This window comes from Grammomys surdaster, unplaced genomic scaffold, assembly GCF_004785775.1.
Source record: "Grammomys surdaster isolate TR1022 unplaced genomic scaffold, NIH_TR_1.0 375, whole genome shotgun sequence".
Lineage (NCBI taxonomy): Eukaryota > Metazoa > Chordata > Mammalia > Rodentia > Muridae > Grammomys > Grammomys surdaster.
Genome location: NW_021604794.1, coordinates 1,391,984 through 1,416,142, shown reverse-complemented (window position 1 = coordinate 1,416,142; position 24,159 = coordinate 1,391,984). Strand labels below are relative to the sequence as shown.

The following is a 24,159-nucleotide window of genomic DNA, read 5'->3' as shown; positions in this document are numbered from 1 at the left end:
CCTCCTCTCTCTCCCTCCTTTCCCTCCCCTCTCCCCTCTCTCCCTCCTCTCTCTCCCTTCTCTCTCTCCCTCCTCTCTCTCCCTCCTTTCCCTCCCCTCTCCCCTCTCTCCCTCCTCTCTCTCCCTTCTCTCTCTCCCTCCTCTCTCTCCCTCCTCTCTCTCTCTCTCTGTCTCTTTTCTCCCCAACTATTGGCTGATGGTATCTTTATTTACCAATCGGAATTAACTAGGGGCAGGTTCCCAGAAGCAGACCCTTGCGCGCAAGCTAATTTGGGGGACCCAAATTAGCATTAAAATACAAGCAGCTACACTGGTCTGTAGTTCAGTAGCAGTTTTTGTCTAGCATATGTGAGACCCTAGGTTCTTTCTTTACTACTGGGGTAAAAAAAATCACACTCAGATTTTTGTTTTAGGTAATGGGTAAGTAGCTCCAGGATAGTAGCATTTACAACGTTCCCCAGGACTGGAGCAATGGTTCAGCGGTTAAGAGCACTAACTGCTCTTCCAGAGGTCCTGAGTTCAATTCCCAGAAACTACATGGTGGCTCACAAACATCTATAATGGAATCTGATGCCCTCTTCTGATGTGTAGAAGCTACAATATAGTCATATAAAATAAATAAATAAATAAATAAATAAATAAATAAATCTTTAAAAAAAAAGTTAAGTCCTTGAGTTCCATCCTTAGAGGCAAAATAAATCAATTAAAAATAGACCACAAACACTGGCTCCTTACCTCTACCACAGAGCTGAAGTAGACTCTGACCATGTAGATCTGGGGGAGAAACTTTCTAAGGATGTGTTGTGTCTACTTCAAAATCAAGTTATTTTAAGCTGTGTGTTCTAGGGCTGGGGTGTGACTCACAGGCAGATGAATGGATGGATGACATTGAAGACATGCACTTGACGTACATACAGTTTGTAAAAGATACTCTTCAAGTTAGGTTAAAGAATTCATTTTAGCTAGGCATGGTTGCACATGTCTTTAATAACAGCATGAAGGAGGCGGAGGCAGCAAGATTTCTGAGTTTGAGGTCAGGTTGCTTTACATAGTGAGTTCAAGGACACCTGACCATGACACAAGACCATGACTCAAAAAAAAAAAAAAAAAAAGCCGGGCAGTGGTGGCACAGGCCTTTAGTCCCAGCACTTGGGAGGCAGAGGCAGGCGGATTTCTGAGTTCGAGGGCAGCTGGGTCTACAGAGTGAGTTCCGGGACAGCCAGGGCTATACAGAGAAACTCTGTCTCAAAAAAAACAAAAAGACAAAAAACAAACCAACAAAAATGCAAAAAACTCAAACAAACAAACAAACAAACAAAAAAAAACCCACCCCAAAACTAAACTAAACAACCCCAAATCCCCACAATTCCTAAGGGGTTGGTAAGATGACTCAGTGAGGAAAACATACTAGTGACTATGCCTAAAAACCTGGTTTTAGTACCTGGAACTGACATAGCAGAAAGGGGGAATCAACTCCCAAAAGTTGTTCTCTAATCACACATACACACTGTGGTGCATACAAGCACATATGTATACACATGCACATACATACTCTAAGGGTTGGTTTTGTTTGTTTGTTTGTTGTTTTGTTTTGAGAAAGGGTTTCTCTGTGTAGCCCTGGCTGTTCTGGAACTCACTCTGTAGACCAGGCTGGCCTCGAACTCAGAAATCCACCTGCCTCTGCCTCCCAAGTGCTGGGATTAAAGGCGTGCGCCACCACCGCCCAGCCCTTCCAGAGGTCTCAATTCTCAGCAACCACATGGCTTACGACCATCAGTAATGGAATCTGATGCTCTCTTCTGGTGTGCCTGAAGACAGCTACAGTGTATTTATATACAGAGAGAGAGAGAGAGACAGAGAGAGAGAGAGAGAGAGAGAGAGAGAGAGAGAGAGAGAGAGACAGAGAGAGACAGAGAGGCTGAGCCAATGCATGTAACTACATGCAGATATATACTCACACATAAAAACAAACAAATGTAATTTTACAATAGAGGACTAGGGAACACAGCTCAATTGGTAGAGTAGTTAACATCCATCAAGCTCAGATCCCCAGTGCTGCATAGACCCATGCACAGTGGCACATCTCTGTAGTTCAAACCCTTGGGAGATGGAGGCAGAAGGATCAAAAGCTCAAAGTATGAGACCAGGCTAGGTACATGAGAGACCCTGACTCAGAAAGAAAGTACGAAACAGGACAATGAAGACATAAGTTCTCCTTTACATGGTGTCGACTGTGTCACAGGAACTGGAAAAATTTTTGGGACTATAGCCAGTTGAAGTACTCCAAAATGTTTGCTCTGAAGTACTTCAAAGCACCTCCCAAAAGTCACAGTGTGATAGCCTTGTTTATTACAATGAGGTATTTGATGAAAGCATTTATGGAAGTCAAATGTGTTTCTAGAAAAGAATTTCAAATACAATTTTCGTACAGTGACGTAAGAATATAAGCAGGTAGTTGGAGTGCTTTCAGAGTCTTTAGCAATCATTACAACTTGCTGTTATTTAGTTTTACTCAACTAGCAGTCTGGAATCTGTGAGTCACTGACATTTCCAGATCTCAACCCATCAGGACTTAAAATGCCATACAGGAACAGGTTTACTGACTTAATATAAATAGGGAATAGCTTTTTATTTTCAAGCGCTGCTTGGGAACATGGGCCTGCATTCTCTTCCATATAGAAGATAAGACAGGAGGATATCAACTCAAGATCAGACTGTGCCACTTAATGAGACCCTGTCTTAAAATTGACAAAGAGGGTTAGTATTTTTTTGTTGTTGTTGTTTTGGTTTTCCGAGACAGGGTTTCTCTGTGTAACCCTGGCTGTCCTGGAACTCACTTTGTAGACCAGGCTGGCCTCGAACTCAGAAATCCGCCTGCCTCTGCCTCCCAAGTGCTAGGATTAAAGGCGTGTGCCACCACCGCCCAGCGAGGGTTAGTATTGTAAGTCAGTGGTTGAGCCCTTGCCTAGCTTACTTGTGCCTATCAATTTGGTCCCCCAGCACTTCAAATGCATCTAACCACACAAATGATCCATATTTGTTAGGATTTTAGGAAATCAAACTTGAGCTCCAGAGATATATCACCACATTTAAACATAAGCATCTGACACTTTCGGAAGAGAGGAAAAAAACAATGTATCACTTCCCTACACTGAGAACTGAGTTTGTGGAGGGAGAACCCTAGGCTTTCAATTAAATCACACAAAATCCATTAAAATCCCAGCACTTGGGGGCAGAGGCAAACAGAGCTCTGTGGTGTACCAGGCCATCCAGGGTTGCAGTGATACTGTCTCAAACAAAACATTATACCCCAGGGACGGGGATATAAGTTATGTAGAGCATTTAGAACATGGGATCAGTTCCTAGTATTAGTAATCCTCTGATTGTATGTATCAAATGTGCATGTACACACACACACACACACACACACACACACACACACGGCTGAGTGTGTTGGTACATATCCTTAGTCCCAGCGGTCAGGTGGATCTCTGTGATGAAGAAACAACAGGAGACATCTGTAGAAAGCACTGTGTCTCCTAGAAGGGAGTGGAAGGGTAGAGGCAGGTAGATCCTTGAAGCTCATTAGCTAGCCAGCTACTGAAACAGATGAACTTCCAATTCAGTGAGAGATTCTGCCTCAAAAAAATAAAAGCAGAGGGGCTGGAAAGATGGCTCAGAATACCGGCTGCTCTTCCAGAGGAACAGGATTCTATTCTATATGGTAGCTCACAACTATCTGTAAATCCAGTTCCTGTAAATCCAGCAAAACACCCCCACATATAACATTTTTTAAATTAATAATTAATTATATCATTATAAATATAGATAATAAATAATATAATAAGTAATTAATATAATAAATAATTGTTATATTAATAATTAATAATTAATCAATTAATATAAAAAGACAGAAATTAACTGGGGAAAGACATCTGTCAATCTCTGTCCACCACACACACTGGCATAGGTGCATGTGTGTAACACACACACAGAGGTACATGAGATCACACACACAAACAAAGTCAAGCACAGGCACACACAAGACTTGAGTCACTTTCACTTTCAGAAGTAGATTGCCTATGTTAAGGGTTCCTTAACCTTTGAGGTTTTTTTCCCATAACCTCTAACTTTGGATTAAAGGATCACTGCTCACATAACTGCATTTACAAATAGAATAGAGGCTGAGGTGGTTCAGCAGTTATGTGTTCAGAGTTAATTTCCCAGAGCATATATGGTGGATTACAACCTCTTAGAACCTAGGCTCCAAGGGATTCCAGGCCCTCTTCCGGCCTTCATGAACAAATGGAGACCCAAGGGGTTGGGCTAGGATTTCTTCCTCAAGAAGGGGCTTTAGCCGAGCAGTGGTGGCACACGCCTTTAATCCCAGCACTTGGGAGGCAGAGGAAGGCAGACTTCTGAGTTCGAGGCCAGCCTGGTCTACAGAGTGAGTTCCAGGACAGCCAGGGCTACACAGAGAAACCCTGTCTCGAAAAACCAAAAAAAAAGAAGGGGCTTTAATAAAAAAGACAGAGAAAATCACCACATTTGAATTGGTAGTTAGTTCTCTTCTCAAACTAAAAAGACTGCAAGAATGTTCTTCCTAGCCACAACAATTGATGAAGAATAAGTTGCTTTTACGTTTCTACAACCTCAGAAGAGACTTGAAATTGATGCCTTTCAGTTACTTCCTTGTCAATAAGGAGTTAGACAAGAACGTCTTTCTTGTTCTGTAATTGTTGGCAAGAAAAATGTGTGTAGCGTGGGTAAAGGAGGTGGTTAGCTATCTCTAATTACCTGATTATCTTTGCTGATTAGGACTGTGAAGCTTGTTGTGTCTTGCCCTGGGGGAAGGAGGCCTGGCTTGGCAGCTGGGCCCACAGGCAGTGTCAACTTGGATCTGCAGCCACTATTGCAGAGTTCAAGAAAGTCTGTCAGAACCCGGTGTGTTTAGAGGACCAGGACTCAGCCAGAAGAGCTGATCCAACTCGGTCAGGATGAGAGCGCCAGAAATAAATTTCAGAAGCCAAAATATTATGCCAGAAGATGCATCTGACATGGAAAGCAGCAAGCAAAGCAAGGAGAGGCTGTCAGAGGCAGGGAAATGTCTAGATAACATGGTCTCAATAGAGAGAGGTCTGACATAGGGAATCATGCACAGGACTGCAAGGAGAGTTTTCAGCTCGTGGTCCACTGCTGTAACACAATACCAGAGGAGCTGGGTACTTTAAAACAAACGAACAAACAAACAAAAACAAACAAGCTCACAGTATTTGACGTTCACTAATGTTTCATCAAGCCAAGAGTGGTGGTACATATCTTAAACCCCAGCACTTGAGGCATAGCATCGGGTATGGACTGGAGAAGTGGTGAAGGACCTCATGGCGGACAGCTTAGTAATGGCTGCAGTGTGAGAGTAGCAAGTGTCACATGCAGAAGTGAGATGGGAGAAGTGCCAACCTCTCCTATAATACCCCAACCCTTTGAAGGGCTAACCTCCTCCAGGAGATCTGCATTAATCCTTATGAGGATGGTGCCCCCAAGACCTCTTGACTTCTCCACTAATCTCTTCTCTTAAAGGATTCATCATGTCAGTAACCCATGAGGAACACCAAGCTGCTAACACACAAATTTTGGGGAGATGTGTTAAAATTTTTTGGTTTTTTGAGACAGGGTTCCTCTGTGTAGCCCTGGCTGTCCTGGAACTCACTCTGTAGACCAGGCTGGTCTCAAACTCAGAAATCTGCCTGCCTCTGCCTCCCAAGTGCTGGGGCTAAAGGCATGCGCCACCACTGCCCGGCCTTCACACACTTTTAATACCAGCACTCAGTACAGAGAGGCAGATGGAGCTTGAGGTCACCCTGGTCTACATAGTGAGTTCCAGGACAGAGCTACATAGAAACTGCCTCAAAACGAAACAAAAACCCAAACCAAACCAAAAACCAAAAAAACATAAAAAATTAATTTGGTTCTATAACTTATTTTGGGCAGTGGTTACATACTATGTAATTTTATAACTAACTGAAAGAACACCTACTGTGTTAGATTTCTATTCCTGTAAGAAAATACCTGAGATAATCAACTTAAAAAGAAGAAAGGGAGCCAGGCGGTGGTGGCACACGCCTGTAATCCCAGCACTTGGGAGGCAGAGGCAGGCAGATTTCTGAGTTCGAGGCCAGCCTGGTCGACAGAGTGAGTTCCAGGACAGCCAGGACTACACAGAGAAACTCTGACTCGAAACACACACACACACACAAAGAAAGAAAGGAAGGAAGAAAGGAAGGAAGGAAGGAAGGAAGGAAGGAAGGAAGAAAGGAAGAAAGGAAGAAAGGAAGAAAGGAAGAAAGAAAGAAAGAAAGAAAGAAAGAAAGAAAGAAAGAAAGAAAGAAAGGGTATTCTGGCTTACAGTTGCTTAAGTGCTTAAGGTTGGTTGGTCCATTGCTTTGAGGCCACTGGTGAGATAATAAATCATGGCAAGAATAAAATGTAGACTAAAGCTGCTTACATCATATCAAGAAAAATGAAAGTAGAATCCCACGTCCCACAGTTTCCTATAATCATACCTCCAATAACTGACCCTTTGACACATGGGCTTTTGGAATATACTCAAAATCCTGTGCAATCTTTGTATTGATCATGTGCTGATTATACTTTTTAAAAAATTTAGAAGCAGGCTGATTTTTGTGAGTTCAAGGACAGCTTGGTCTACAAAGCAAGTTCCAGAACAGCCAGGGCTATTGTACAGAAAAATCCTGTCTCAAAAAGAAAAAAAAATTACTTTGAGCCAGACTTGGTGTATTCCTCCCAACCCAACACTTGGAAGGCAGAGGCAGACAGATCTCTGTGAGTTTGAGGTCATCCTGGTCTACACAGCAAGTTCCAGGATCCAGACAACTAGAACTATCTAGTGAGACCCTGTCTCAAAAAAAAATTATTTTAGATTTTGAGATAAAGTCCCACTCTACATCCAGTTGACCTGGAATTCACAAAGTAGCCCAGGCTGGCCGCAGATTCACAGCATTTCTCCTGCTTCATCCAAGGGCTGGGATTAAAGGTGTGTGTCCTCATGCCCAGCAGGAACAAGTTTATTTATTAAAAAAATTTAAATGTTTTTATGTGTGTTAGTGTTTTGCCTGCATGCGATGCTGTCAGATCCCCAGGAACTGGAGGAGTTTACAGATAGTAGTGAGCTGCCATACCGGAATAATTTTAACCTGGGTCTTCTGGAAGAGCAGTCAGTAAGCATAACACAGGGCCATCTCTCTAGCCCTATGGGGCCAGTTTATTTTTAATAGATACAGAATATCACCAGCCCCTGACAATATTTCTATAAAAGAAATACATTCTCCAATTTGGAACCTTTATAGCAAATAGTGTGTTGGAATTCTTTGTGTGTGTGTTCATGTGGGGACATCTGTTAGGTGTCTTCCACTGTCAGCTAGACTGTTGCCACCTGGCACTAGAAACCCCCCTGTTTTGTCTCTCCAGTGCTGGGACTATAGATACTTATCCAGTTTTTTACATGGATACTGGGAATCCAGATTCATGTCCTCATTGTTACATAGCAGACACTTTACCCACTGAGCCATCTGGAAGCCAGCCAAGGCTACAACCAGATCCCAGCCTGGAACTCTTTTGTTTTAAAAAAAGATTTATTTTATTTCTGTGCACTGGCAGGTGGTTGCATGTGAATGCAGGTGCCTGGGTAGCCAGATCCTCAAGCTGGAGTTACAGGCAGTTGTGACCAGCCTGACCTGGATTCTGGAAACCAAACTGAGGTACTCAGTGTTTATTGTTCACTGCTCAGCCATCTCTCTAGCCTCAGCTTGAAATTCTTGATTCTCAGCTGCTGAGAGATGTCATATTCCAGAGTGAGGGGCTTCTTCTTCTTGGGTCCCATGATGTTCCCTGTCCTCACTGTCATGGATAGCCTTGGACCAAAAATTGTCTAAAGTGCTTTCAAAGTGACCAAACAATGAACAATAATGTACGCATGCAAGCAAACTCAGGTTCTTTCCTGAGTAGCCAAATTCTCAGAACCCAGAGGTCAGCCAGCTGAGAGAAATCAGACAATTCAAAGGAAATGTCACACAGACACACACAACCCTGAAAATCAGCTAATGTATTTTCTGCAACTATCTAAACATGATAGGAAAACAGAACATAGAGTTTGAGGTTACATTTACTTATTTCTTTAGTATGTGTGGTGGGGATGTGTGTCACAAGACTGCTTGTAGAAACTGGTTCTCTTCTAATAAGTGGATTCCCAGGGATTGAACTCAGGTTGTCCTACCTGCTAGCAAGTGCTTTTCCCCAATGTGTCACCTGACTGGCTATTTATTTATTTATTTATTTATTTATTTGAGACAGGATCTGGTTGTAGCCTTGGCTTTCAACTCCTTATGTAGCAGAGGATGACCTTGAAGTCCTATTCCCCTAGCTTCCACTTTCAAGTGCAGATATTACAGGCAGTGTGGCCATACTCAAGTAATGCATATGCTTAGCACATGGACTTCTAGTTTCCATGATGTGTCTGAATAATTAGGAGTAATCAAAAGCTTTGTTTTTAAAAAAAATATTACTTCAGCAGTATCATAACTATGTATTTGAAAAATAGGAAAATGTGTACATGGTAAAACTATGTACACTTAAGCTTTTCCCCCTTTATTTAAACCATGTGCATTTTGTTGGAATTTCTAGTGGCTAGAATCTAGCCAAAACATTCTATTTGAAAGTGAGAGGAAATCAACTGATGTATGGAAATTACTCGGTTGTTATACATTTAACTAAGCCAGTCTCAAAAAGTAATGAACGTGGGGCAGGAATGTGGTTTGCTGGTAGATCATTTGTCCAGCACAAGCGACGAGATTGGAGACCCAAAAGCTCAAAAAAAAAAAAGAAAAAGAAAGAAGGAAGGAAGGAAAGAAAGAAAGAAAGAAAGAAAGAAAGAAAGAAGAAAAAAGAGAACAGAAAAAAGAGAAAGGAACACGCTAGACACACACGCAGAAAATCCAGTTAGGTGCCTTTTGGTGGCTCACATCTGGAATCCCAGCACTGGAGAGGCAGATGCCATTTTCAGCCCAGTCTGGTCTGTGAGTGAGGTACGACAATTAGAATACTTTCTTCCATGTAATTCTATGGATTACAATGGGGATATTAAAAAAAATCTATTCTTAAAAATTCTGATTGTGACATCCAGTGGCCCTTCTACTATGAATCCTTGGAACTGTGTGAAGGACTTCCTCTTCCTGGGCAAAAGTTTTTGCTACGACTGCAAACATTTTAAATGTAAGGCCTTCGTTGATATCCTTATGGAAACCCGAAAGATGAACAAGCAGGCTTTTAAGGGACCCTGGCTAAGGAAAGCAGTCCCACGGTCTTACCTTTTCCTACATCGCAGGCTTCAAAACAAAAGAAGCCAAAATGATCCAAGGGCGGAGGAACTCTGTGAAATCTGCATTTGAGAGGTTCCTGGGGGAGGGGAGGAGGGGCTGAAATTTATCCCTCTGACTCTGACTGACTTCCCTTTCAGACTAGACTTGACAACAAGGCCTGCGGATGGGGAGTTTGAGACCATCGATTCCAAAGACCGCTTCCAGTCTCCTCGCCCAAGTAGATGCTCCCGTGGAGCTGGGCTCTTCAAAATGGCAGCTACGGTCAAGTTCCAGAGAGATCTGACACCTTTTTAGCCCAGTAGCAAAATATGGGGCTGTATCCCTGCAAACCCAAAGGAGAAAAGTCCGAGGGCTCAGCTGGCCACGTGCTCCAACACTTCGTGCTAAATCGGACCGTGGGCACCTCGGCTACCGACAGCAAGAGTTAGCGCAGCTCCTGGGTACCGAGGTGAGGTGTCGGAAGGTGCAAAACCACCGCGGTAAATCGCGTCTCGAGGTTTTTAACCGACGCTTAAGAAGCCCTCATTGCTCTGTTCGGATAGGTGGGAAAACAGCGCTGGTCTGAACTTCTAAGTTCTGAGGTCCACTCCGCCTCGCGTCCACAGAGCTGCGGACCGTTTCAGCGGGCTACACTCTCCTAGCAGGCGGCCATGACAAGGCTCCCGTGGCGCGAATTACAAGGAAACCCAAGAAAAACTTAAAAAAAAAAAAAGAAAAAAATTCCATCTCAAAGATCCGGAGTGGAGTTATTAGGGTAGGGCTGTGCAGGAACTCGGGGACTGATTCGAGGAACTGGGGACTGGGGCGCCACACCTGGACACAGGAGACAAAAGTTAGGGGGATCCCACCAAGGGGGTCGCCAACACGCTTTCTGTCCGATTGGCGGAAGCGCTCAGACTTTTCTTTATGGCGTCACCGAGTACCTGCCTGTAGGAAGGCTCCAGTTGCGTGACGTCACGCCGCACTGACCAATGAACGACCCGAGCCGGCAGGCCCCGAGGAGGGTTGTGGGCCCTTCTTTTTGTGAATGAAGCTCCACGGAACATCCCTCCTGGGGGTCCCCGGGAGCCGCGGCCCGCCGAGCTCGGACGCCCCGGCAGCAGCGTCTCAGGGAGCGCGCGCTTTGCTCCAGCCACAGGCCAGCGCTGTGGGGCCCCCGGGACGCGGGCGGCGGGAGACGCAGCGCGAGGACCCCGGGCCGGGTTGCCGGGCCATGGTCGCGGTCCCCTGACGGGCCGCGGCCGCCTCCATGAAGCGTAAGAGCGAGCGGCGCTCGGCTTGGGCCACCGCGCCCCCCTGCTCACGCCGCAGCTCGTCCTCCTCCCCCGGCGTGAAGAAGAGCCGCAGCTCCACGCCGCAGGAGCTGCACCGCCTGGAGCAGCAGGACGACCTGTACCTGGACATCACGGGTGAGCCCCGCCACACCCCCACGAGGCTCGCGCCTCCTCGAGCCTCTAGCCGCCCGCGCGCCTGCGGTAGCAACTTTACGGGAGATGGGCCGAGGGGTCACCTCTGCAAGTGCGCGCGGCCTCGGGAGCGGGGCGGCCCTGCCTTCGAACTCACCTCATCCCGGGATAAGCCGACGCGGTTGTCCCCCAAGCGAGTCCGAGCCTCTGCTGAGTCCCGCTAGTCTTTGCTGTCCCGAGGGCCCAAAGCCCCGCTGAGCCTTAGCAACGCGTGGGATCCGGCCCGAGCCCCTGGCGGTCCGTCACCCCCTCCCCCCTCCCCACGCCATCGCGCCCTCTCAGGCCTCCTCAGAGATCTTTGCCCTCCCTCCGGTGCCTCCAGAAAGGTGTCACGTTGATGGCGTTTGAGCCACCCAGCATGCTAAGAGCTCAGAGGTGTCACTTTTGAGAAAAACCCGCCAGCCGGAGCAGGTAGAAAAGCCGCTTTCGAGGGCGATTTTTCTTAGCGCCTCAGTTCTTGAAGACCAAAGAAATCCATTTGGCAGTTGCTCGGTTTGCCGGGATTGATGTAGAAGCCAGAGCTTGCCTTCGGTGTACTGATGTACAAGGAAATGCGTTGTCAGCTGCATAGCTGTCTGCGCGGTTGAGGGAAGAAGGAAGGTGCCGCGTTTTCTGGGGCGGATAGTGTCCTTTCGTGGGGGTTTTAAGAGCGGGTTTCCAAGCCTTGAACTTGGACTTTGCTAGGTGGTGCTCGATTGGTGACAACATTTATTTATTTAGGAAGTGTTTAGACAAACAGAAATTTAGTAGAAAGTATATTCTAGATTGATGGGCAACTAGAAAGTTAAGACCGATTTTTAAAAGAAGTTGAGAGGAGAGGGAAGGTTTCTAGCGTTTGAAGGAGGAAGAGGAAGGAGTTGTTTTAAGTACAGCCCCTGACTAGTGTCTGCTCAGGTCTACGAGTGCGTGGCCCTGCAGGAGGAGACACCAGCTTGACCAGGTTCCTTCCAGAGACTTCGTACTGGTGACATCTGCACATTCTTTCTGCTCTTTTTTTTTTTTTTTTTTGTATGGGGCAAGCTTATTATTGTATAGCTCTAAATTGTAAAGATACACGGAGTATATTGAGAAAAGTCGGTGGCAAAGACAAAGGAGTGCCCTCTAAATGTAACGGATGTTGCCAAGTTCTCGTGAATCTTTCCAGAAATATCCTCGACTAGCACACATATGTATCTATTCTTTGCAAACCCATGCAGGGTGGTACACGATTGATTTTGCATTGCTCTGCACAGTACTTCGTAAAAGAACGCTAGCCTCCAATTCGTATGTTCGGTCTCATTTGATTTTAAATACTACATAGGCCAAAGGGTGTGCGGCTTTAAAGGATTAAACTATAAAAATGTTTATGGATTTAAATGCATTTATAGATTTAGATGTTTTATGAACATTTTAGACAGTTCTCTATTGAATATTTAGGTGGTTGTTTTCAACAAGAAAAGTTGTGCCGGGCGGTGGTGGCCCATGCCTTTAATCCCAGCACTTGGGAGGCAGAGGCAGGCGGATTTCTGAGTTTGAGGCCAGCCTGGTCTACAGAGTGAGTTCCAGGACAGCCAGAGCTACACAGAGAAACCCTGTCTCGAAAAACCAAACAAAAAAGAAAGAAAGAAAAAAAGAAAGAAAGAAAAGTTGTGAGGCTGCATGTGGTAGCCCATGTCTTTAATTCTAATACTCTGGAGGCAATCAGATTGATCTTTGTGAATTCAAGGTTAGCTTCATCTACTTGGTGAGTTCTAGGACAGTTAGGTCTATGTGGAGAGATCTTGTCTCAGAACACCAAAGAAAACAAAAAGAATTGTAAGATTTAGGTGCTTGTTCTTGTTAAGAAAAATTGTTAGTGGCACTGAAGCTGCCATTCAGGGCCTTTGTGCATGCTAGACCAGCTCTACAGCTCTGAGCTACAACCCACCAAAAGAATATTGACCTCAGCAGTCATTGGAGGAAATCTTTCTCTTTCATGGGGATAAAGTATAACTTGACAAGTCTTCCTGAGGAAGTCATCAAAGAAATAACTTTTAAAAAAAAGGTCAATAATACTGAAGGAGCTGGTACATTTTATGCACAAAATCAAAATACTGTCCAGTTACAAGCTTTGATAATGGAGCAGTCCAGACTTAGTGCAAGATGCTAACCTAGCTCCAGGGGATGAGACTTGCAAGCCCTTCAGTGAGTAAATTCAGTTTCCTGAAAGAAAAAAAAAAAGAAAAGGACCAGCCAAACAAACAAAAAAGCCCAAGACACTAAAAGTCTGTTTCTGTGTTATTTGCAAAACAGATTGAAGTAACTGATTTTTAAATCTAAATTATGTAATTGTATGTGCATGTATGTGTGCCTGATTGCATATGTGTGCACCACATGGATGCAGTGCCGGAAGAGGCAGCAAGAGGCATTAGGCCTCCTGGAGCTGGAGTTACAAGTGGTTAGGTGCTGGGGCGGGGGGGGGGGGGGGGGGCCGAACCTGGGTCCTCTGCAAGAGTAGAGCCATCTCTCAGCACTACCCTACACCTTTATAAAAACACTGGATCTTATTATATAGTCTAGCCCAGCTAGGAACTCACTAAACCACACCAGCCTTAAACTTGAGATCCTGCTGTCTCAGCCTCCTCAGAGCATAGGTTACCGGCATCAGCCAGCTACCAGGTAAAGTTGCAGAGCTCAGATTACTTTTAATTTTATTTATTTAAATTTGTTTGTGTGAGGTAGTAATGGAGGGAGGGAGGTATAAGATTTTGTGCTTAGTAAATGGTAGCTGGTCCCTTCATTTACAACGTGTTTTCCCATCAGCCATTGTTTTATCGTTATTTGCTTTTTGAGACAGGGTCTTACTATGTAGTAGGCTGGTCTGGGACTATGGGTAGACAAGGGTGGCCTTGAACTCTATTACCAAAATGAGATATATGAGCAGTTTTTTTTTTCTTTTTAATCCTTTACTTTTTTTTTTTAATTGCTTTTTTACTTAACGTGTGTTGGGGAAGGGGAAGGGAGTGTGCACGCTCCCTTCACACATATACACACATACACACACAAACACACACACACACACACATACGCACACATACACACATGAGTACCCCCCCCCAAGACAGGGATATTTTACTTTTACTGGGACTGTATGCACAAGTCAGAGGACAGCCTGTGGGAACTGGTTCACTTCTTCAACCATGCTAGTTTCCAAAATTGAACTAAGGTCATCAGTCTTGGCTGCAGGCTCTCTGAGCTGAGCCATCAGGATTTTCTCTGTTTATTTGCCTAGTGCTGTCCTATTGTGTGGCTGAATCATGATCTCTTTAGTAGTAGTAAGTTGGGATTTGGGACTATGTTAGGTCCTGTTGCAAATGGCTGCAGTACACGTGTGACTCTATAAGTGACTTTTAGAAGTGAAAATGTTGGGCCAGCATTACACAGCTTCAGTGGACTTGTGGATTTGTATGATATTGCAGCCATGCATGTTGATGTGCAGGTCTTTGCAGGGACATGCGTCAGCTCCTTTGGATGCATAGCTTGTTGGGATGTGCAGTAACTCCAGATTCTCACACATCTTGGGCCGCTGCCAGACTTGAAAAATGCTTTCACTGTCAGCCATCCTACCTCTGGGGTGCCGATCATTTCTACCTCATCTTCATTAACACTTGTTCCTGAGCAGGAAGACTTGTAGTAGACATGGTTTGGAAATATTAAGGCATGTTGTCTGTTTTGCCTGCTCTGCCCTGTAAGGCTTTCCTGAAACTTAGTGTGTAGCTGAGGATGACTTTGAATGGCTAAGCACTTTGCTTCCACCTGAGTGCAGGAGTTATAAGCACGAATCATTGTGCCTGGTGTCATGTGATGCTGGGGACTAAACCAAGGGTTTCATGCATCCCAGGCAAGCACTGAGACACATCTCTAGTCCCCAAACTTTTTAACCCCAAAGACCTCCCCCCACTTTTTTCCAACAAGGTTTTCCTGTGTAGTCCTGGGTATCCGGGAACTAGACCAGGCTGGCCTCCAGCTCACAGAGCTTTGTCTGTCTCAGCCTCCTGAGTGCTGGGATTAAAGACATGTACCACCACTGCCCAGCTACCCTTGATATTTTTTATAGCAGGCTGTTAAGTCTGTAAATTTAATTTCTGCCAACACCAAGGTCTTTGACTGTGTGCTGTTCATATTAGACGTTTGTGTGATCACTCTTGTTTTGTCTAGGGGCTAACTATAACTAGCCTCATTGCTGTGCTGGGAGGTTTATCTTACCAACAGCAGACCTACTCAATAGGGGTTTAATTGCCACCCCAATCCAATCAGTATGTTTTGCTGTTACTGTTTTTTGTTTTGTTTTAAATTCGAACTGTATTTCTGAGGTACCATGAAAACCAAATCTCCTAAAGATTGTGAACTGTGTAGCTAATGCCCTGAAATACTAAAAATACCAGAGGAAGCTTCTATTAGTTAAGGAACCAGGGAGAAAGGAGGACTTGAGTTTTTAGTGTGTTGAAAACTGTTAAGACTTAAAATTGAGCCGGGCGATGGTGGCGCACGCCTTTAATCCCAGCACTTGGGAGGCAGAGGCAGGAGGATTTCTGAGTTCGAGACCAGCCTGGTCTACAGAGTGAGTTCCAGGACAGCCAGGACTACATAGAGAAACCCTGTCTTGAAAAACAAAAACAAAAAAAAAAAGACTTAAAAAAAAAAAAGACTTAAAATTGGGAGAAATCTATGAGAAAAATCGGTTGGACAAAGGCAGGAATTTTATCTTCCTATAAACCTCTTTGGTGCCAGAGTTCCAAAGCTTTTTTAATTATCAAATCATTAGTATAGAGCTTTCCAGTAAATGAGCATGCTTCCTTATTTTGTTAATAACAAGAACAGTCTCCCCTGTCCAAGAACAGTTGTTTTGTTTGGAGGTAGGCAGGGATGACAGAGTCTCACTGTGTGTAGGCCTTGAACTTGATGTGTAGAACAGCCTTGAACTCCTAGAAATTTGCCTGCCTCTGCCTCCTGAGTTCCTCATCCCCCCCAAGACTGCTTTGTGTAACCCTGGCTGTCCTGGAACTACGTCTGTAGACCAGACTGAGGTGTCAAATTCAGAGATCATCTTGCCTCTGCCTCCGGAGCATTGGGGTTAAAGGGGTGATCAACTACTGCCCGGCGACTGAGGAGATTTTTAAGCACTCCAATGCAACTGCAAAATCTGATCATTTGCAGAGTCTCATCGTTGATACAGAACTTTGATTTATTTCACTCTTTTATCTTTTAAGTTTCTAATATTGAAGAAAATTAGTAAATAGTTACTCTTGACTGACTCAGGACTTTTTTATTTTATTTATGTTTGGTTTTAGAGACAAAAGTCTTACTCGTGTAACTCAGTATACCTTGAAATTGATAGGTAGCCAAGGATGACTTTGAACATCTGATCCTCCTGCTGCCTTCCCCTCAATAGTGCTGTGATTACAGGCCTGGTTTATACAGTGCTGGGGATCAAGCCAAGAGCCTTCTACTAGATGAGCACTCTACTGACTGAGCTACATCTGAAGCCCCTGTTTTAAGTTTCTTTATTCTCCCTCCTTTTAAGTTTCTCAATGTCTGCCATGATTTAATGTATATCATGATAACTTACTGGAGAAACTCTAGTTGGGATCACGCTAGTCCAGTCAGTTCCAAGCACAGGCTCCTCACCAAATGAGAACAACCAAAGTAGCACTCCCCACTTATGTTTAGGATCTTTAAAATTCACAGCAGATGTCATTGGCTAGGGAAATTTTTTTCATTAATTCACGAAGTGTTTATTGAATGCTTACTATGTAAAATACTCATACATACTCATTGTTTGCCCCACGGAAGTGTGTTTTTCTGGATAGAAGAGGAAATACGGTGACACAGAACACGGGACAAAATAAATCTATTTCCATTGCTCCTGTTGTAACTGAGGTGGCCAAGTTTCTGGAACCAAAGCTCCTCAAAATGTCCTTTTGTCTTTCCACCTGCAATGTGTTTCTGCACTTTCGCCTTCGTTGCATCCTGTGTATGTGTCTTGTTTTCTCTGCTCCTAGCTCTAATCATCTTCTAGCTCTGGCAGTTCCACATCACACACAAGGCAAAAGGGAAGCCTCAAGTGTTATTTCTTTTATGGCTTTAGAGTGACCAGGCAAATAAATGAGGGGAAAGCGGTGCAGGACTAGTCCTGAAGCCAGGGAATCACCAGTCATCAGTCATTGCCCATGCTCTGTTTATAAATGATGCTGGAGAGAGCTGAGCCAAAACCACACAGTGAATTCCTAGGATGTAAGTAGAAGGCAATGGCGCATGTCGAGAATAGTTCTGGGAAAATTCTAGTTGTGAGTTACAGGAAAGGTGCTTTGTGGGTGTGCAGTTTTTAACATTTTAAATTATGTTAATTATTTCTGTGTGTGGCGTGTTTGTTTGGGAGTGGGTGGACATATGGCAGTCAGAGGACAACTTGCCAGGAACTAGTTTGTTCCTTCCACTGTGTGAGTCCTAGGGTTTGAACTCAGGCCATCCAGCTTGGGCAGCAAGCACTTTTACTCATGGATCCATCTTCCCAGCCATATGTGTGTTTTAAGTGGTTATCTAGAGATAATATGACCTTTCACTTTCCTGTGAGGATGCCAACGGATGCTGGAGATTGGTGATTTGGGCAAATGGATGGTCTCTGTTTGATATAGCTGTGACTGCCCAACTTTTCCTTTTTTCCAGACGATAAAACTGATTCATAGTTGTACAAAAATTATTTGGCAAGTTGGACATTTACCAGCTCATCCTGTGCCACTTAAGCAAGTAGTCATGTGAGGACAGTCTCTTGGTGACCAGCACCTGCAAGTTGAATTTAGAATTGAAAAATTAGTGGATTTGGACAAATACACAACAGAAACACAATATGCAGTTCCTCCTCTCTGCGTGCTGTTTCCCAAATTGACCACAAGCACAGGCCCAATTTTCAGACGTGTCGTTTATTCAACAATACCCATTGAATAATATCCTCAGGTACAAGAAATAAAGACACGTTACCAGGACATCTCTCTTCTGTATTTATTTATTTTGTGTTGAGAAAACTGAACTTGGAGGTTGAGGGTGAGAGAGAGAAAGGGTGGCAAACATGGGCTGTGCTTGAAATCCACGGGGCAGGTTTTGAAGCGAGGTCTCAGGCCAAGCTTTTGGAAGGCTAAAGTACTCAGGAGGAACCTTACTTGGTCCCTGCCAGTTACTTGGATGGAGCCAGGGCTGATTGTTCACAACTTTTTGGAGCCTCGATTCCCCAGTGTCTCAAAGATGAAGTAAAGGGAATGCTGGGAACATGGATGGCCCGGTCTCCAAATGCTAGGGATTGAGGCTCCAGGGTTACCCAGGTAACAGTGGTGGAGTGGCACCAGGTGACAGCAGTGAGGTGGAAGTCATTATGCTTGAAGGCTCCTCTCAGCTGAGAAGCACACAGTCTCCCATCCGTGAATCAGCACGGAGGCAGAGAGTGCTGTTGTGCTGACAGCTCCCAGCTGCTACATTGCTGGCACAGGATGCATCAGAGTCAGCGGTGAGGCCAGCCTTCAGAGACACTGCATGTCCTTTAAAGACTTCAAAGAGCACTAGTACACCAAAGCTCCAATTTCACATCTGAGCTGTTATCCTGGACTGCTTATAGGTTGTTAGTTTACTTGTGTCTCAATGCAGAGGCTTCATGCAGGAGCCACAGGTAGAAGATTTTAGAAAGCAAAACAAGATACCGAGCCAATGACCATTTTTCCAGAATTGTTCATTGCAAGCACGATTGTGTCCTAGCATATCTTAGTATACTTAGTATACCCAATGATTTGATCTGGGGTTGTTTACAGGGGTGAAGTAGGGGGCATACAACGGCAGACATGGACAACAGAGGGAGGCCCTTTATTAGTTCATTGGTAGCAGAGACATGTTATGTGCAAGGGTCAAAAGCTGGAGATAGATTTTTAAAAATTATCATGAATTAAAAATTTTTCCTTTACATTTATGTGTGTGAGTGCACATGCCTCCATATGTGTGAGGTTAGAGGAGAACCTGTATGAGCCTGTTCTCTCCTACTTGGGAGACTCTAGTATACCAGTTCTGAGGATTGAACTTAGATTGCAGGTTTATCTGCTCAGCCATCTTCCCAGCCTCAAGTTAATGTCTTTATTTTTATATTTATTTACTTGAGGTAGGGTATTCCTATGTAGCTCTGATTGGCCTGGAACTTACTAAGTGTACCAGGTTGGTTTCAGACTCAGAGTTCCACTTGCCTTTGCCTCCCGAGTGCTGGAATTAAAGATGTACTTTGATGCTGTAATTTTCAACCCCAGTAATCCCATATTAAAAAAATGCACAATCTGGGCTAGAGAGATGACCCAGAGGTTAAGAGCATTGATTGCTCTTCCAGAGGTCTTGAGTTCAATTCCTAGCAACCACATGGTGGCTCACAACCATCTGAAATGGGATCCGATGTCTTCATCTGGTATGTGTCTGAAGACAGCTGCAGTGTACTCACATACATAAAAGAAATAAATAATCCTTAAAAAAAAAACCCACGGGCTGGAGAGATGGCTCAGTGGTTAAGAGCACTGACTGCTCTTTCAGAGGTTCTGAGTTCAAATCCCAGCAACCACATGGTGGCTCACAACCACCCATAATGAGATTCGATGCCCTCTTCTGGTGTGTCTGAAGACAGCTAAAGTGTACTCATAAATAAAATAAATAAATCTTTAAAAAAAAAAAACACCCCACGATCCAGTTATTATAATAGTAAGCTATATGCTGAGGTTGGGCAGATCTAACACTATACTAACTTATTCCCCAGCTGTAAGACCCTTTGCTTTTTGCGGTTTCTCCTGACCATGTGTGGTTCAGGTCCATCATGGCTTCCTCCTCTTCTTCCATCCTCTCTCCTCCTATCTTGCCTCTTCTCCTCTCTCCACCTGCCCTCACTCTCAAACCTCTAGTCCCACCTTTCCCCTCCATTGCCCAATCACAGCCTCTAGCCTTTATTTAACCGTTAACATGGGGAGAAGGTTTCACACCTGAGTATGCAATGGACTGCTTTTCCCAGGCAGCCCATCTTGAGGAAGCAGAATTAACATCAGAATACAAACAACATCAGGACAACCCACAACAGTACTTTATTATTTTGGCTAAAATTTAAAATTTTATGTTTTTAAATCCACACATAAAAGTGCCGGGAAGGTTCATTTTAGTATATCTTATTTCCTTCATACCCTAGGTACAGAATATTTTCACCTAAGTCAGTCCTCTAAGATGTTTTCTGTTGGATTTTTTTTTTTTTTAATTTTGGGAGCAAAGAACTGGACATACCGTTTATGTGAACATCTCAGAGCCATTTGTCACCTAGAAGGGCACCTTTACCAGCTGCATTAGCAGGATCAGAAGGTGAGGGAACCTGGCTAGACACAGAGAATTGGACTCTGTAGGAGCTAACCAGTCTTCCAATATGGCTTTTTTCTTTACTTCTGTTTTTAAGCTTCCAAACTTGGTCATTTAGTTTCTAGTTGTTTTTTTTTTAATTACTTTTTATATGCATGAGTGTTGTGTCTGGATGTGTATCTGGTACCTGTCGATGCCAGAAGTAGATGTCAGATCCCCAGGAGTTACAGAATGTTGTGGGTGCTGGGAATGGAACCCGGGTCCTCTACAAGAGCACTAAGTGCTCTCAGTCCTAGTGGGTTGTTTGTTTGTTTGTTTGTTTTTACATGACCTGGCTTTGATATTACACAGAGATTATTGTAGAGAAAACATTTCCAAAAAATAAAGTTGATTATAAAAACAAGACAGGAGAGATGGCTCAGCAGTTAGGACCATGTACTGTTCTTACAGATGGTGGTTCCCAGCACCTATGTCAGTCAGCTTACAGCTGCTGCTGCTGCTGCTGCTTCTCCTTCTCCTTCTCCTTCTCCTTCTCCTTCTTCTTCTTCTTCTTCTTCTTTTTTCCCTTTGGTTTTTCGAGACAGGGTTTCTCTGTGTAGCCCTGGCTGTCCTGGAACTCACTCTGTAGACCAGGCTGGCCTCGAACTCAGAAATCCGCCTGCCTTTTCCTCCCAAGTGCTGGGATTAAAGACGTGTGCCACCACTGCTCGGCTGTTTTGTTTTTGTTTTTTAATAGCTTTTCATGAATACTGCACCAACAAAAGTAGTCAGATCCTCGGCTACTTTGTGGTTCTTTCCGATACTTTTAAACAGTAAAATCTAATCTGTGAGTTGTGATTCTTGGTTGGATCTGTTTCTGCTTGTCTTTGGTTTAGTTTGAGGTGACAGCTGTGACTGTAGATCACCTTCATTACAGCTGAAGCTGAAACTGTTCTTTCTATTACAAGAGGAGTTGATTTCTGTGTATGCATAATACCAAATGTGATTTCCCTGTATTTTTTATTGTGAATCTAAGTGATGAATATTTTTGGTAGTACCAAAATTTGACTTTTAAAATTGAAGTACTTTAAAATGTGCTTTCTGAAATAATATTTACAATTAACGGATATAACAGCTATTCTTTTTGGTTTGTTTGTTTTGAGAGAGGGCCTTCAAAATAGTAGTTCTTTCTGTTTTCTAGGCATTTCTGTGCCTACCTGGCAGGTTTATATCATTTTGTTTGTTTGTTTGTTTGTTTGTTTTTTATTCCATGAAGCATGAGGGAAATTTCATGAAATGCTAGTTTTAATTTGGGGCTCAGGGAAGGGCTTTTATGTTCTGTTTTGGGTTCATACAGGAAATCAAGTTGAGTGCTAGGGATGGGTCCCAGGGCCTCTTGTATGATTGACAAACTCCACCACAAAACTATAGCATTAGTCACTTTTTAAAAAAAAATTCTAATTTATTTTGATTTTCAAGTTATTCAAATAAGGGAGCCAATGGTCCCATGCATATAAGAACACACACACATGCAAATATTTTTTTTTAAAGATTTATTTATTTATTATATATGAATACACTGTAGCTGTCTTCAGACACACCAGAAGAGGGCGTCAGATCTCATTACAGATGGTTGTGAGCCACCATGTGGTTGCTGGGATTTGAACTCAGGACCTCTGGAAGTGCAGTCAGTGCTCTTAACCACTGAGCCATCTCTCCAGCCCCCCACAAATATTTTTTAATGTGCGTAAGTGTTTTTGCCTGCATGGTAGTGGACCCTATGTATTTGATAGCCTGAGGAGACAAGGAGATCCCCTCAGTTAGAGTTACAGATGGTTGTGAGCCACCATGTGGGTCCTGGGAATGGAACACAGGTTCAGTGCAAGAGCAGCGTGATCTTGAGCACTGAGCCATTGCTCTAGCAATGTCTAAATCTTTCTAGTTCTTAGTATCGTTTATACCCCAGAGGAGCAATTCTCTTAGAGGTTGTTCACCAGTCAGAAGGTTTAGTCCCTCTGTCTGGAAGGCAGAGGAAAGCTGCGCTGGAGTTAATTCTAGACCAGCATCACACATGACTCCATGACTTCCCAGGTAGTTCACTTTTATCCCATTAAAATTCTGTTGGCAGCCTACTTTTCACAAAAGCAAAACATCTTGTTCCTGATGTCACTGGAATTTGTTGTTCCTTCAGGTTCTCATTTGAAAGTGAAATTACTCTCAGCTCTGCTGTGCAGTTTACGACATTGATCTTTTTATACCCAATCCATAATGCTTTAATATCGTTTACGAATTCCGAATTCTGCAAAGCTCTCTATTTTAGGGCCATCTCTGCTGAATCATTCTCTGCGTTTTGCTCTTCTGTATGAATTATTCTATGGAATTAATTAAAGTATCTATTCAATAAAGATTTATCACACAATTGCTATGAGCAAGAAATTGTACCAAGTATTTATTACTGAGGGAGGAGGCAGAGGACTGGAAGATTTATAATATCGTGTCCCCATCTCTAAACAGGGAGGGCAGTAGATTCTTGTCGTCTCAGAGAAGACAGCTAACTAGGACTTAATCACGTGGCTTTGTTTTCTTTAAAATACCAGCTTGAGACAGTTTTATGTTTGAAATGTCACTTGGCAGTTCCTACATGATTCCAGTTATTTTTCCCAGTGTTAGGTGAAAAGAATCCATTTTAATAGTGTATCTTTGTATGTGTCTCTGTGATGTTTTACGTTTTTTGTTTTTTTTTTTTTAATTCTATTGTTTTACCTTTGTTCTGTTTGGACACAAGCTAGAGTCATCTGGAAATAGGGAATCTTAATTGAGGAATGGCTTTTTATCAGATTGACCTGTGGGCATGACTGTGGTACTTCTTCTGGGCTAATGACAGATGTAGAAGAAAGCATCCCTTATCTCTGAACACAGAGCAGTAGATTAGTCATCTAGTGAAGACAGGTAACAGGGACTCAGCTGAGTAGCTTTGGATCCCGCCTCCAGGTTCCTTCCTTGAGTTCCTTCAGTGATAGACTGTTATCTGGAAATGTAAAATGAAATACACCCCCCACCCCCGCCCCGAAAGTTGCTTGTGGTAGAACTCACTGAATATTAAGTTGCTATTTCAGTAGCTACATTTGGTATGTGAGCTGGACTGAAAAACATCCCAACTTTCACATTCTTTTAGGGTGCTGAGGGAGACGTGCTTTGACAAGAGTGTGTGTGATGTAATTCAAATTATGCTTTGTTTTTAAATTTAACACTTATTTGTCCCCCCACCCCTTGCTCCAGCTCCACTCACTCCAGCCCCAAGGTTGTTTTTTTTTTTTTAATTTATTTAATGAGTACCCTGTAGCAGTCTTCAGACATCCCATGAGAGGGCATTAGATCTCTTTACAGATGGTTGTGAGCCACCATGAGGTTGCTGGGATTTGAACTCATGACATCTGGAAGAGCAGTGAGTGCTCTTAACCATTGAGCCATCTGACCAGCCCCTCAAATTATGAGAGATATTCTCAAACTGCATTTGGAGTTTATTGTTGAAATACTATGCAGCTTGTTGGAAGTGCCTCATATGTGAGACTGAAGCATCCTAAAGTGCATTTCTTCCCTTTTTAGTATTGAAATATCAGCAAAGCTTAGTTTATAAAAGGTAGGAACACAGCTAAGTGTAGACTGTTGATGTGTTCTCATTTTAAATCATTGAATCTGAAAGAGCCTAAAACACAAATTCTATCCAGACACATTTGGATGCATTTTTTGAGTTCCATCCTTGCCTTGGCTGCAGGGAAAACTGCAACAGAGATCTCAGGAGGAGATCTGGGAAAGGTGTGGTTGGCGCTGTCTTTTGCTGTCCGCCAAGGGAGGACGCTCAACAATGGATGTCTTGAGATAGTGGGATACCTGGAAGTTTTGAGCTGGGATTTTCAGAGTTTCTTCCCTTCTTCCCTTCTTTCTTG

At 43.6% G+C, this 24,159-nt stretch overlaps 1 protein-coding gene across 4 annotated transcripts in view; it reads left to right on the top strand.

The window, feature by feature from the left end:
- Nucleotides 1-10,628: 10,628 nt before the first annotated feature.
- Nucleotides 10,629-24,159, top strand: part of Cdc14b (cell division cycle 14B) — an 85,134-nt gene continuing 71,603 nt past the window's right edge. For 2 of the 4 annotated variants that reach the window (XM_028781223.1, XM_028781224.1), the window contains exon 1: nt 10,629-10,804. In XM_028781223.1, coding sequence (XP_028637056.1) covers nt 10,645-10,804 — 160 coding nt within the window. In that variant the 5' untranslated portion in view covers nt 10,629-10,644. The remainder of the gene's footprint in view (nt 10,805-24,159) is intronic. The other 2 variants (XM_028781226.1, XM_028781222.1) reach the window with 1 other exon arrangement.